Raw genomic sequence first — 11,158 nt, forward strand, 5'->3', positions numbered from 1 at the left:
AGTTCTAATCCGTCTGTCAATCTCCCAGTTTGCTTTGATCGTGTTTCTTACTATTTTGCAGGGTTGTATAAAGAATGTGAAAATGAAATCAATTTTAATTCACAAAAATTTTTAGTCAGGCAACTCTATGTTATCATATCAAACAAGAAAAATAAGAAGCAAAACAAAATAGAATTAATAAAAAATGATTTTGTTAACTTTGGTGGTATTTTTTGTTTTTATTTCGCATATACGAACGCATAGTATTAATTTTACAAATCTAGTATTTATGCGAAGTTTTTTCAATATTTCTCTTTCACAAAAATATTTCAACTAAAGTAGTTTTTCGTATGTTTGTAGATATATTTCAGAAAATTCATAAACATTTCATCATAACATTTTACATTAGTTCGCGTAAAATTATGACATTGTCGTCTTGATATCAATATCATATCATAAAATTTATATTGTATATGCATTGAAAAATAAACTTTAAATTATCATATATTTTTGTTAAAAAGAAACAAATATTTACATCGAAATGAATACAAGATTTATCGTCTTATTCTTTTTGCACTCTAATTTGGTTACTGTGAAATTCCTCCAAATTTGCAATTTATTAACCTGAAATTAAAACTAAAATTAATTTACAAAATCAAGAAAAAAATTAGATATTTAGATATTTAATTTTGGCGAAAATGTTTTAATATGCATCTACTAATGAAAAATCTAAATTTTATTTATTTAATTAAGGGCAATTCGAAATTATCATCATATGGCCAATTGGGTTGTACTTTTGCGACTTGGCAACCCTAAGCCCAATAGTAAACAAAATACTCGTGTTAGAAGTGACTTGTGTTTTATTTGCGGTGAAAGTAAATAACAACATGGAAAGTGTTAATGTTGCAAAATATTTGCTAGTTTTAGAAAGTTTGAAATTTACTGAAGATGAAGGTAATTAAACCATTGTTATCTTGAAAAAAACATAGAGTATAATTAAAGTAATATTATTTAGGCTGTGATGATAAATCGAAAAAGATCCAAGTCTCCAAAGATGAGCAACGTGTGGAACAAAACATAACAATATTGCAAAAGTTTATGCCGGAAAATACAACTGCTTTAATTGAGAAAACTGTGAGTACATTTAACACTTCATGGTTGGAATCTGAACTGCATTTACATTCTATCAGTATTGCCGAAGATGATAAAGAGCTAATATATGCTGTTTATATGCAGCGTATATTGTTGGAAATTGTAAATAATGTTAATTTTAATAGTGAGGCCAAAGAAGATCTTATATCGACTCGTCATATCAGCCTCTGCATTGAAGCAGTGCAAGATTTGGCCAAATATGCGCTACATAGACAGTTGCATGCCACGTTCTACGAAATAAGCGTCTTTACAAATGAACGCGTGGCACACGATGCTCATTGTAATTACCCATTATTGTTATTGTCTATAGAAATATTTGAGCATTTATTAAAAATTAGGCAACTTCATATGGCCAACGCGATGGAGATAGTTTTGCGTGATTATATTGCGGCTATATTCAGTATCCGTTTAGCAAGTGCGACGCAGGAATTCTCTCTACAGGATGAAACTTTAAAGGCATTACAAAATAAATTAAATTATATCTGGCTGTATGTAAGTAAGGTAGAATTTTTAAGAAACATTATGCTACTGAAGGGCTTACGACGTGCACCAGCTGACTTGCAGAAACAATTACATCACGAACTATTACAGAAATTACTTTCTAAAGATGGATTTACAACATTAGTTGCTACCCTGCATACAGCGCAGTCTACAAACGCAAGTGGCACCAGCACGAATAGAGCGATGCTAAGCGATAAGCAAGTTTTCGAGATTATCGCCAACATTGTCGCTTTTCGTGGGCACACGCAACGCGCTCAAAACACTTTGATAAGACAAATATTCCAATTTCTTAATACTTGTTTACTAAACGAAAGTGCGATGATAGACTGTATGGGCGCCGGACTGTTATCACTGCGCCGACTTTATGATTTAAATGAGCTAAACAAGTTGCAGATAAGAGATATCATTGCAAACAATTTTTCTAAATTAAGTCAACCAGCGGACGTGCTAAGCGGTCTAATAGTGTTGGAACATAAAGAGCTATCCCTGCTTATTGCCTTAACATATCAGCTCTTCTGCAGTTCAGCAGTAGAATGTTTACCTACTGAACTATTGATTCCTTATCTACCACTATTGCTGCAAATGTACCATCACATGCCCGATGGATTTTTACAAAAGAAGCAATTAGCAAGTATTGTAACGCGCTGCCTACACAATTGTACGCTGGATGAACTGCAACGAATTGTTGTAAAGTTGTATAAGCAAAGGTTCGATGATAATTGGCAGCAGCTGCATCCGCGCGTTATCATCTATCCCAATGTCGAACAAACGCAACTTACAGTAAAAATTGCCGGCGTCGAAACGAAACAAGATTTCAGTGCCTCTTTGGCAGTGCCAGAGCTTTTAATGAGCAGCAATCACAACATACTCACCTACAGAGTATTTATGATTCTTTTGCATGAAATGTCTAATATTTTGGATGACGTTACGATTAGTCAGCACGAAGCACAAATTGAGTTGTTGCAAACCGAAGATGAATTAATTACTTTCTTAAATTCCAAATACCCGGTTAAAGTGGAGATTTTACTCTCCCTAAATACGTTGATCTCACATCAGCCACTTAAATCGCAAATCTTTGAAAATATCACAGATTTTTTACGCTTTTTACGCACTCTCCTGCAAAAACGTTTGAGCACACATAATATGTCCAGTGGTAATGGTCAACAAACCGAATCTATGGATCAAACTTTACTCATTCTTTTGACATTAACACAAGAGTTACTCGAACAAAGCCAAATTCCGGAAGCATATCGCGATCTTATACCTGCGCTACAAAAACTACAAATCCAAACGCCTAATCAGCTAATTAAATCACGCGTTAAATGCCTACTCCCACTATTGAATGGTGAATTCAAGGGAAGTGCTGCACAGCAATCGAGTGCCTTTAACACAGCGCGTGAACTTGTCGAATCTACGGAGTCACACTTGCAGGTCTACGGCATACAAATGTTGCTCGAGTTGTTGCGGCAACGCGATAGTGTAACGCTCGCCAATACACACTTGCTAATTGCTTTGGCGCTGAGCACGCTTAAAAATCGAGAATCATACACGTTTCTAAATTGTGTACGCTTGTTTGTGGGTTTAGTGCATGTTATGGAAATCGAAGTGTTGGAAACCTTAGCCGATGAATATCTCAACGAACAGGCGACAATCGATTATCGTTTGGTAGTGGGAGAAGCTATGCTAAAGGTTGCACAGGAGTTGGGTGAGTTTGACAAAATGCTAATATAATATGAAATACATGACTTTCTCTTGCAGGTCCACTTTGTTATAAATACAAAGATACATTGTTGAATTGTTTTATGCATGGCGCGCGCAGTCCCCTGAATGAGTTCCGTATGTCTTCATTTTCTAATCTTGCCCAGCTGGCACGTACACTTTGCTACCAAGTGCAACACTTTTTTCAAGAGGTAGGTAAAGAGACATTTCGTTGCCTACAATATTTGATAAATGTTTTCTCGTTGCAGCTGCTCAACCTCATCGATTGTGAGCTCAGCACAGGCAAATATCTGCCTGCCAAACGTGCTGCTACTTTGGTGCTAAGCGAACTTTTGGAGGGCATTGACAATTTGTTGGACTTCGAGGAGATGCTGCTGCCAATTTATCGCGTGCTCAAAGTAATCGAAGCCGATGAAACCATAGATGTGAAAATGCGTCAACACGCGGCAAACGGTTTGAGAACATTGGCCGCAAAGTGTAAGAAGTTTTTGTTCCCAGCAGCTCAAATGCAAAAGGAGATACGCATATTTGGCATAAATGAGCCCGAAACAAAAAGTGGTAATGCAAAAAGACATATTTTGGAATTAAACTAGTATTTTTTCTCTTAGCTTGTTATGTTGTTATTAGATATTAATTTATTGTATTCGTCTTTCCGTTCGCTTTTAGCAAACGAAAATATATTCTTCATGGCAAACATAAACCTTTTAAATGCGCTGCAATTTACTAGTTACTATTATACACAAATCATGTATATGGACAGACATTTAAGGCACCGTTACGATAAGTGCAAAAAATGCTTAAAAATATTTCACCATGCTGACAAGTACAAATAAGGAACACATTCAACTAGAAATTTTAATTTACTCTAGCACACGCTGTTGCAAGCAATTTCTTCGGCAACACCATTGTCTTAGGATTTTATATCGAATTCCTTTTCAAGCTTATCGGCAATCATTTTGGCAATAGCCAAACTGCTGGTCGCACCCGGTGACGGTGCATTTCGGCAATGCAGCACCTGTTTGGCCAACGGACTTTCTCCCTCTCCCTTATCGAATACGAAATCATCCACCAAGCTGCCATAGCTGTCCATGGCCTGAGCACGTACACCAGCTGGACCATTGCTTATGTCAAATTCATTAATTTGTGGTATGTACTTTTGCAATTCTTTAGTTTGTAATCTGATGAAGATTGATTTCATCATTTCGCTTAAACCGAATTTCAAATGTCTGCTAGCCATTTTCATGAAACCAGGATGACGCACAGCATCAAATAATTCCAGCAAGTTTATGTCACCATAACTAAAAATAAATCGAAAAGGAAAACAAATATAAAACAAAGAGTGCTTACCGTATTCATACGAAAATGACTGCATAACCGCAATTTAATTTTTTATCGCTTAAAAGCACTTACGTATAACCTTCACGCTTGAAGGCCAACACAGCATTCGGTCCCAGCCAAACCGAGCCGTCCATGCGTGGTGTGAAGTGCACGCCCAGGAATGGCAGATTAGGATCGGGTACAGGATAAATATTGCCACGCACCATATGTTGTTTCTCCTTCGAGAGCAGCAGGTATTCACCACGGAAGGGTATAATGCGTGGATCGCGTGGACAGCCTGTCATTTCGGCTAACTTATCGGATTGTAGGCCGCCACAGGTTAGCACGTAACGTGTACGCACTTGTTGGTAACCGCGTGCGCCACGTATTGTTACCGGGTATTTGCTAGCATCGCCATCGGTGGTTTCCAAGAATTTCGACACCTGTGAAATAATAGTAAATTTATTTACCTGTGCTATTTATAAAAATTAGCTTATATATACTTGGAAATTGAGGTGCACATCACCGCCAGCTTGTTTGAAGTCTTGCGCATAGTATTCGGTGACTAGACCCCAGTCGACAATGCCAGTATGCGGACTGTGTATAGCTTTAACGCCTTCACAATATGGTTCAAACTCTTTTATTTCTTTGCCGTCAATTAATTTCAGATCGGGACATAAATTCTTTTGACCACGTTCATACAAGTCCATCAAACGTTCTACTTCATCTTCACTTGTGGCCACAATCAGTTTGCCCACTTTTTTGTATGGAATTTTCTTCTCGTTCAAGAAGTCGTACGCCAAATGCATACCCTCCACGCATAATTTGGCTTTCAGTGATCCTGGTTTGTAGTAAATACCAGCATGTATAACGCCAGAATTATGTCCACTCTGATGCACGGCTAATTTATGTTCTTTCTCTAGTAGACCAACACGTAAATGCGGATGTCGTAACAATATTTCACGCGCTGACGCGACACCTACGATACCACCGCCAACAACAACCAAATCATAGTCACTTTAAAAGACACATCAAAACATTCATACATACATATATCAATTGAATAATCACAATCATATATAATGTATATGCACATAGTAAGTACGCTTATGCTTTTGTACTTCTACATATGTATTAGTTAATTACTTACTCGCTTTGTGTGCTCCTGAAGCGTCGCTGACCCGCCGTCGCAATAGTCACAGTTGGGCTTGTCAACTTTTGCCCCAAAACTATCGTGCCCCTTATGCTTTTTATAAGTTGTGCCATTCTCGCAGGGAATTATCACTTTCTCTACTACTCAAAACGATTCCTTTCAACGTACGCGTAACACTGACACCTCAGTTGACCTTGTAGTCCTACTCTTTCAATCTATCAGCTGTAGAAAGTATTTATACTGCGTATGAATATGCTCGGATGTTCTCGAGGAAAGAGGCGATATCGTGTTGTCTATTGCTGTTGGCGCGTGAGCTTTCCGCGAGAGTAGAAAATTGACTGAAAGTACGTCACTTACCCGTGCTGGTCAACCGCCCACCAAAATCAGTCTCAAATACATTCAGAAAATTTAAATCTTGTTGGAAGTGTATGTACATATGTTTGTATGTACGCAATTCCAAGAGATTTTTTTATTGATAACACGCGTAAAGATTTTTGCAAATCAGCTGTTCTGTCAGCACAGATGTGAACATTGCCAGATCACGTATAAATATTATTGGTAATCGATATGAGCGATTAATGAAATTAAAATCTGACGATTATTCGAAGAAAGTTGAAGCAGTTGGATGTGTTTATTGAATCAAAAGAAACTTATTTGGTTTTTATTAAGTTAATTTTGTTAAATTAGATTGACAAACATTGTTTATTTGTTCATTTTTCAAACTGCAGAAAGCGTCAATTATGAAAAAAGTCGATTACTATATTTTTTGTTTGCCGCCCATGCCATCCCTAGTTGTCAAATATTCTGGTTGCAATAAATGTATTTCAAATTGTTTGGGAACGAACACAAAAACATTATTATTATGTTTAACTAAATTAAAAACAAATTGTTGCAAAATTTGTGAAAATGCCAGCTTTTTGTGCTGTACAAAATTGTGGTGATAAATATGGACACGCGGAGAATATATCTTTTCACAAGTTAGTACTATACAGCATTAAACAACGTAAACAGTGCTAAAATTATCAATTCTTCCAGATTCCCATTTAAGCGACAAGAGTTAATGAAGAAATGGCTTGATTTCGCGCAACGTGGTCCAGATTGGCAACCCTCGAAGTGGAGTGCTATATGTAGTCGGCACTTTCGCGATGAGGATTTCAATTGTGCGGCCGATCGCAAAATACTAAAGAAGACTGCGGTGCCGTGTTTGCGAAATTTGAAACATGTGCAAACCATAGAAAAGGAGTACCCTGAACGGAAACAAGAAGATATTGTCAAAGAAAACCCTTTGCAGCACACTGCCACAAAAACTGCAATCAGCAGCTCACCCGCCACAGAGACATTCAATGAAACATGCGAAGAATTCGATGGGGAGGTAGAGCACGTAAGTAAAACATAATAAAGTATACCGCCATGTGAACTCCGACGTGTAAGTTATTACTTTTAATTTCTTAGCGTTTTCAGACCACATCTTTACAAAGTTCACCGAACGCGCCGAACAAGTTTAAATGCCGGCTGTGTGGCAGTGCATGCTCAGCTGTAGTGTCATTTTCTACAAATTTCGAAATTTATGGCATGATACAAAAATGTTTTCCTACACTCAACATACAAAAAGACGACAACTTACCAAAAGAAATGTGTCGCTTGTGCCTTAAACGCGTGGAAAGCTTCTCACGTTTTATCGACAAAGTGCTCGAAACCCAGAGTGAGCTGCAACGAAAATATCGCACAGAGAAAAAAGACAGTAACATACGTTTTGCTGAACGCCCGCTTAAGGTAAAACAAGAGCCAGTGGTGCGTGTGAAACAGGAGCTTCCAGAGGGTTTTGACAGTTTTCTCTCTGATGATCTGGATATGGGAATGGATGAGGGTTGTGAACCGGAGCATGATGCTGAGACAATTGTTGAACAAAAATATGATTTCTGTGATTTTCCCATGTTGAATGCACAGGATATAATCAACAATTGTGATATAATGGAAATAATAAATTTGGATGATCCTTTCATAAACATACCAGATGATGATGCGAATACGAATTGTGAAAATAATACACAGAATTCAAAACAACAAGAGAATGCTATACAACAGCAACAGCAAGAGAGGAACAAGCGCACTTTACTTAGTGCTCACGAACTGCTACAAAACCATTTGTTAAGTGAAGAGCACAACTATGCTTATACAACCGAGGATTTGAAGGAAGAGTGTCAATTCAAAAATACTTATAAGACAGAGAAGACTGATGGTGGCGAATGTGGAGATCGGGGAGACTTTATCGCAAATGCTGGAGCTGAGGATGATGAACAGACGGGCTATGCGGGGGACGAGCATCACAACGGTGAAAATGGCGCTTCAACCGGCATGTATAGTATGTACATACTTATCAAATAATAATAAAAATACTTAAAATTAATTGTTTAACTTTTAGAAGAAAACTATGCCTCGTCAACCATGCATTTGGAAAGTGCTGCTGAAGCAAGCGTTGAGAAGCCAACAAGTGCCGCCGATACAACACCTACGCCACCCGACACACGCTCAACAAGACCAATAGTCACGTCAGTGAGTGAACTTTCTGATGCGTCAATAACATTACCCAATCGGACGGTCGAAGAACATAATCGTGCCGAGAAGCTTGTTGTCACTGCAGTGGATGACATACCGGCGCCAAACAGTGACGCCGCTACTGCTACAAAAGTGAGTGTTTCTACATCAGCTACAGCGCCTATGAAAACACATCCCAAACCAAATATTGTTGTGCTCGACGAAAGTATAGTGAAATCTTCAAATGCCTTCCAACTACATACCTGCCATAACTGTCATCTAAAATTCTTCAGTATGGAGACACTAAATCAGCATTATATCGTAGCGCATCAGACGCAAGCGCAAATGCAAGAGCAAGGCACACAAATGCGCGTTGAGCAAGATAAGTTGCCAAGCGTGCAAATGCAACAGCTACAGCAGCTCTTGGATCCATATAATCCACAGCAACAAAGTATGGTCACGCAAAATCATCACTACCAACAGCAACAACAACAACAACAGCAAGATGAGCGTTTGCCCATGGTGAGTGTGCCGGGTGACTATGTCTGGAAGTATTACGGCGCTTCTAATGACGTCAGAAGCGAAGCCTTCAACAATAATTGTAAATTGGAGAAAGGTTTCTGCTCAACCGCGGCATGCGCAGATAATCTACATAAAACGAATGACACGCATACGTTTCTACAGCCAAATGTATTTGGGTTTGACAATTCAAATGCGGCAAAAAACAGCTACATGCCGCCCAACTGTACGTCTAAGGATACTTCAAGTTTGAACGGCGCGCCGAACGCAGTGAGAATACTTGAAATGAAGCGCACATTTTTGCGGCAACACGATCCATTTAGCAATATGACTAATATTCAGGCTGACTACCTCAAAGCTCCTTTGAATAACAGTGATGCAACAAAATCGGACAGCATTTGCGCCGCCACAAACTTGCCGCCAGAGAATTCCTTCAAAACTTCAACGCCTACAATCCAAACAACACTTGCGCCCGCGCGCACGCAAAAACCAAAGCGCTCAAAACGGCGCGTGCTCTTAAGTAGGCACATCAGCGCGCGCCTAACAGCGCTTGAACGCAAGATAAACGCGAAAAGAGCGCCCGATATAATTACAGCCGAGTATCGGCAGCTGGGACGGCGCTACAAGAAGCTGCAACTCAAATGTAAATCACTGCAAATACAAATATTGGAGAAGCAAAGGAAAGAGGCCGTCTCCAAGTCAACAATGTCAAGTGTGTCCAAACGCTTTCGCTGTCGCGTTTGCAGGGAAACTTTCAAGAGCGTCCAACGCCTGCTGCAACACAAGCGCACACTCGGACATTGGGCGCGCCGCATACCCAAACGCTTTGCCGCCACCTGCTGTGGCTGCGAGAAGTTCTTTCGCCACAAAATCGCTTTACACAATCACATGCGCTACATATGCCAGGCGCTGCCGTTGCGCTGCTTCAAAATGCAAATGCAAACATTCAAGTGTCGCTACTGCCGCCGCAGCACTTTCAATCATTGGCGCCTCTATCGCAGACATGAAGTGAGATGTAAATCCATCAGACAACGCCGAAAACAACGCAGTCGAGTACGTCGTCGCCACCACCAAACCACAGTGCAACCTCTAACACCGCCCAACAAGCAGCGCAGCGCGCCTCGTTCCACGGCAAGCGGGGGCCAATCCAAACTCAAACATTCTCCAGCGACAACGCGCACGTATGCCTGTACCCTGTGCGCCAAGGTGTTTGCCTCGGCGAACAGACTCAGTCAGCACCGTATCACGCACAGCGATCAGCGGCGCCACCAGTGCGGTTTGTGTGAGCGCGCTTATAAGCGGCGCAACGGCTTGATGCAGCATGTGCGCGCCTTCCACTTGAAGCTGAAGCCGCATCAGTGCGTCGTGTGTCAGCGCTCGTATGCGCTCAAAAGTGATATGCTACGTTGCCGGCATGCGGCGGTCAAGCGCGCGCGTCTCAATGAAATTACCTGAAGCGCAGAGTAGGTGACTGCAGCACCAATAAATTTTAAACATGAATAGGTCATATACGTTTACCGAAATAAGTTTGTTATGTAATGTTAGTTAGTTTCTTATTTTTTAGAATTACTTTTATTGTTTAAACGCAAAGTAAGTACGTTTGTTGACCAAACAGCTATATACATATGTATACACTACGAATTTATAACCACCTAATTTAACATTTCTGGGAAAAAGCATTTATTTTATTTATATGCGTGTGTAAATACATGTGTATGCCATCTTTTATTCATAAATAAAAATAAAAACTTGCATAAGCAAAAGTAGTATCAGTATACTCCGCTGTTATCATTTTGTATGGAACGCCTAAAAGTATGCAATGCGTAAATTCATGTAGCGCCGGAAGTCACCCTGTGTGTGAGTTTGCCGTGTGCATGTGTGTGTGCGGCATTTTAGCAGCCACCTACTGTGCACTTCTGCGCGCCTGGTGTTTCAGCGACATTTACAATTCAATTTTAAAATTTTGTTTTCGCGCATTTTACACGTGTGCGGTGGAATTTCCGTGTGCGTGTGAGTTGTTATGCAAAATGCACTGCAATTCGGGGGGATTGGCGTAATTTAAGAGTTTTTTAGGAAAATTTTATATTTTTTAATTAAAAAATTAATAAAATAATTTTAAATTATTTTTTTCATAATTTTTTTATATTTAAAAATTATTTCTATTAATAATATTATTTTAAATAATTTTTAAATTATTTTTATTAATAATATTATCTTATTATTTGTATTTATTTTATTTTATTTTTTTTTTAACTTTTATTCTTTTTTATATTATTGTTTTGT

General features: G+C 39.1%; 3 protein-coding genes across 7 annotated transcripts; 2 read left to right on the plus strand and 1 right to left on the minus strand.

The window, feature by feature from the left end:
* Positions 1–732: 732 nt before the first annotated feature.
* Positions 733–4,051, plus strand: LOC126753530 (transport and Golgi organization protein 6). 3 transcript variants are annotated; one of them, XM_050465048.1, is made up of 4 exons: positions 733–933; positions 995–3,337; positions 3,391–3,542; positions 3,600–4,051. In XM_050465048.1, the coding sequence occupies exons 1-4, from the start codon at positions 867–869 to the stop codon at positions 3,942–3,944; spliced, it is 2,907 nt and encodes a 968-aa protein (XP_050321005.1). In that variant the 5' UTR covers positions 733–866; the 3' UTR covers positions 3,945–4,051. The 3 variants fall into 3 exon arrangements, with proteins under 3 accessions (XP_050321005.1, XP_050321006.1, XP_050321007.1); XM_050465049.1 differs by lacking the exon at positions 733–933 and having other exon boundaries at positions 1,021–1,113; positions 1,170–3,337; XM_050465050.1 differs by lacking the exon at positions 733–933 and having other exon boundaries at positions 1,346–1,411; positions 1,470–3,337.
* LOC126753532 (L-2-hydroxyglutarate dehydrogenase, mitochondrial) lies at positions 4,024–6,171 on the minus strand. Its single transcript, XM_050465051.1, has 4 exons — positions 5,819–6,171; positions 5,172–5,685; positions 4,762–5,111; positions 4,024–4,649 (listed from the first exon to the last, which is right to left on the minus strand). The coding sequence occupies exons 1-4, from the start codon at positions 5,932–5,934 to the stop codon at positions 4,262–4,264; spliced, it is 1,368 nt and encodes a 455-aa protein (XP_050321008.1). The 5' UTR covers positions 5,935–6,171; the 3' UTR covers positions 4,024–4,261.
* Positions 6,172–6,357: 186 nt separating this feature from the next.
* On the plus strand, positions 6,358–10,650 carry LOC126753529 (uncharacterized). 3 transcript variants are annotated; one of them, XM_050465045.1, is made up of 4 exons: positions 6,358–6,798; positions 6,857–7,202; positions 7,274–8,183; positions 8,244–10,650. In XM_050465045.1, exons 1-4 carry the CDS (start codon positions 6,728–6,730, stop codon positions 10,328–10,330), a joined length of 3,414 nt encoding a protein of 1,137 aa, XP_050321002.1. In that variant the 5' UTR covers positions 6,358–6,727; the 3' UTR covers positions 10,331–10,650. The 3 variants fall into 3 exon arrangements, with proteins under 3 accessions (XP_050321002.1, XP_050321003.1, XP_050321004.1); XM_050465046.1 differs by having other exon boundaries at positions 8,247–10,650; XM_050465047.1 differs by having other exon boundaries at positions 7,283–8,183.
* The last annotated feature ends 508 nt before the right edge of the window (positions 10,651–11,158 follow it).

This window comes from Bactrocera neohumeralis, chromosome 3 (assembly GCF_024586455.1).
Source record: "Bactrocera neohumeralis isolate Rockhampton chromosome 3, APGP_CSIRO_Bneo_wtdbg2-racon-allhic-juicebox.fasta_v2, whole genome shotgun sequence".
Classification (NCBI taxonomy): Eukaryota; Metazoa; Arthropoda; class Insecta; order Diptera; family Tephritidae; genus Bactrocera; species Bactrocera neohumeralis.

Coding starts and splice junctions, on each gene's coding strand:
- LOC126753532 (XM_050465051.1), bottom strand. CDS start 5,934: ATGGCACAACTTATAAAAAGCATAAGGGGCACGATAGTTTTGGGGCAA. Junction 5,112..5,171: donor ATGTGCACCTCAATTTCCAA/GTATATATAAGC, acceptor ATTATTTCACAG/GTGTCGAAATTCTTGGAAAC. Junction 4,650..4,761: donor TTCAAGCGTGAAGGTTATAC/GTAAGTGCTTTT, acceptor ATTTATTTTTAG/TTATGGTGACATAAACTTGC.
- LOC126753529 (XM_050465045.1), top strand. CDS start 6,728: ATGCCAGCTTTTTGTGCTGTACAAAATTGTGGTGATAAATATGGACAC. Junction 6,799..6,856: donor GAGAATATATCTTTTCACAA/GTTAGTACTATA, acceptor CAATTCTTCCAG/ATTCCCATTTAAGCGACAAG. Junction 7,203..7,273: donor TCGATGGGGAGGTAGAGCAC/GTAAGTAAAACA, acceptor TTAATTTCTTAG/CGTTTTCAGACCACATCTTT.
- LOC126753530 (XM_050465048.1), top strand. CDS start 867: ATGGAAAGTGTTAATGTTGCAAAATATTTGCTAGTTTTAGAAAGTTTG. Junction 934..994: donor GAAATTTACTGAAGATGAAG/GTAATTAAACCA, acceptor AATATTATTTAG/GCTGTGATGATAAATCGAAA. Junction 3,543..3,599: donor TGCAACACTTTTTTCAAGAG/GTAGGTAAAGAG, acceptor TTCTCGTTGCAG/CTGCTCAACCTCATCGATTG.